Raw genomic sequence first — 2,666 nt, 5'->3', positions numbered from 1 at the left:
AAACCAGAGAACTGGTTTCTTGACAAGTCGAGAAATTCAAGTAATTTTAATTTTCCAATCTTTAAAGTAATTTCTCCACTCAAATTGTTGCTTGATAAATTCAATGACACCAATTCTACCAAATTTCCTATTTCTTCTGGAATGTTTCCTATCAATTGATTGCTTGAAAGATCAATGCTCCTTAAAATGAGCTCATTATTCTTAAACAATCGTTCTTCCCCTTTCCACATCAACAATGCATTCAAATCAAAACCGGCATATTGAAATATGGATCCAACACCTGTTGAGTAAAGTATAGGAGTTTCTTGGATATTAGTAGAGGAAACTTTTTGAGACATTGAGGAGAAATTCTTCAAACATTTGAAAATTTGTCCTGATATATTGTTCTCAGATAGATCCAACAACTGAATATTTTTTAAGTAACACAGACTTTGAGGAAGATTTCCATAGAATTGGTTCCTTCTTAAGCTTAACAATTGCAATTCTTGTCCTAACCAATACGGTATTGGTCCCGATAATCTATTATCTCCAAGATCTAGCATGCGCAAGTTTGTGCAATTTTTCAAGGAGAAAGGTAACTTCCCCGTTAAGCTATTGTTCCGCAATATCAATACCTTAAGTTCAAGTAATGATCCCATTGATGATGGAACTTCTCCAGATAATATATTGTCACTCAAATCCAGAAATTTCAATGCTTTCAAATTACCCCAACAATTAGAGAGTAGACTTGATAACTGATTATTTGATAGATCCAATACAATCAACGAATCAACCACAATGTTAGTACATAAGAACAAATCAATTTTTGAAAATTTGTTCTTGGACATCTCAAGCAATGTTGCACTTCGAAAAAATGGTGGGATTGAACCTTCAAACTGATTTGTATTCAGAATTACTTCAAAATAATGAAAAAATGTTATGGGTAAATTTGGAATTGTGCCGCTGAGATTATTGTTTGAAATATTCATGAAAATTAGATTTGTTGATTGAGTCCAAAACCACACTGGAACTAAGTCTGTGATTTTAGCATCAGAAATGTCAAGGGCTTGGAGATATTTTTGACCCTGCAACCATGTAGGAAAACTAGGCCCTAATATACAAGACCTTAGATATATGGAAAACAATTGAAAAGGCGGCACCCATTTTTCACTGAATATTAAAGCTAATGAATTGGAATTCAAGTTTAAATTCTTTAACATAGACATGTTGCCAAAATGGGAGTCAGTGATCACACCTTCTAAATTATTGGAATCCAATTCCAAACTCTCTAATTGATAAGGGAATGAATGCATTATTTTCCCATATAATAGATTGTGAGAGAGTATCAATGTTTTTAATGATGAGAACACTGACATGTCAGGTAGTGTACCAATAATTTGGTTGCTAGCCAAATATAATTCTTGTATCGAGTACTTTGCACACCCAACAGATAAATTATGAATTATTACTGAAAGATCTTCACTCAACTTGTTACTTGACATGTCTAATGACCTTAACGAACATAAGTTACTAAATGATTTTCCCAGTGTGTTTCCAAAATCATAATGAATGGAGCCTTGCAAAAGGTTATCGCTAAGATCAAGCTCGGTTAAGTTGGAGGCGACATTATACACCCATTCAAATATTTTGAAAGATGTGAATGCATTGCCCGAAAGATCAATGACTTTAAGAGAAGTAGAAAAATTGAAGATTGAATGGAAGGGAGAAAGATCAGAAAGATGACAATCAGATAGCTTCAATATTTGTATATTTGGAAGCATAGCAATTGTTTGCAGCCAGAGACGAGAAGTATCGAGATTTTGCATTAGACTTAAATCAAGATGAGTTAAAAGAGTGAGATTAGAAAGCCACTCACCTCCAACACCATTCTTGTCGCTCAAGAGATTCCCTCTAAGATCAAGCTCCTGTAAATTTGAAAGGCTTCCAAGTTGATGAGGAATGGTTCCAACAAGGTTATTACCACGGAGATAAAGGTACTGCAAATGAGAGAGATTTCCAAGTTGATGAGGGATTGTACCATCAAGGTAGTTAGATGAAAGATCAAGATATTGCAAGTTGCTTAGACGAGAAATATCATTTGGAAATCTTCCCCCATTAAATGAAGCTCGGAGGTCAAGGAACCTTAAGTTGCTTAGAGAACCAAATAATTCTGGAAATTTACTGTTTGAAAACCAATTATAACTAAGGTTCAAATACTTTAATTGGCGCAACTCCAACAATGATGCGTTGATCTCGCCTCGAAAACGACCAAACTGATCGCCATATAGATGAAGCATTTCAACATGGTCAGTTTGATTGCTACAACCGACTCCTTTCCATTCACAGCAATCATAACTCTTGTTGTTCCATGAAGACAAAGGGTCATTATTGTAATCTTCCACAATACTTGCCTTCAACTGAAGGAGAGCACGTCTCTCCATATCTATGCAACCTGCTGAAGCAACTCCATAATTGTTGGAATAAAGAAGAAGCTGCAACTGCAACTGCAACAACACAAAGATTGTTCCAACTAATTTCATACTCATCATCTTCCTCTCTCTAACACTCAAATTGTTACTTCTCACATTCATAAACAAAATTCGAATGGAAACAAGACAATTTATAATGTACAAACCAAACAAAAGGGAAAGACTAAATGCGTAGACTTGACTTAGTGGAAGACTTGA

The 2,666-nt window shown here is 34.9% G+C and overlaps 1 protein-coding gene across 1 annotated transcript; it reads right to left on the bottom strand.

The window, feature by feature from the left end:
* Nucleotides 1-5: 5 nt before the first annotated feature.
* On the bottom strand, nucleotides 6-2,598 carry LOC101510151 (receptor-like protein EIX2; the record flags this gene model as incomplete). The annotated part of the gene is made up of 1 exon (XM_004517133.3): nucleotides 6-2,598. A coding segment is annotated over exon 1 (2,565 nt), but the record flags the coding sequence as incomplete, so codon positions are not given.
* Between the last annotated feature and the right edge of the window lie 68 nt (nucleotides 2,599-2,666).

This window comes from Cicer arietinum, unplaced genomic scaffold, assembly GCF_000331145.2.
Source record: "Cicer arietinum cultivar CDC Frontier isolate Library 1 unplaced genomic scaffold, Cicar.CDCFrontier_v2.0 Ca_scaffold_5567_v2.0, whole genome shotgun sequence".
Lineage (NCBI taxonomy): Eukaryota > Viridiplantae > Streptophyta > Magnoliopsida > Fabales > Fabaceae > Cicer > Cicer arietinum.
The sequence above is the reverse complement of the archived record's forward strand: the minus strand, read 5'-3'. Positions and strand labels throughout refer to the sequence as shown.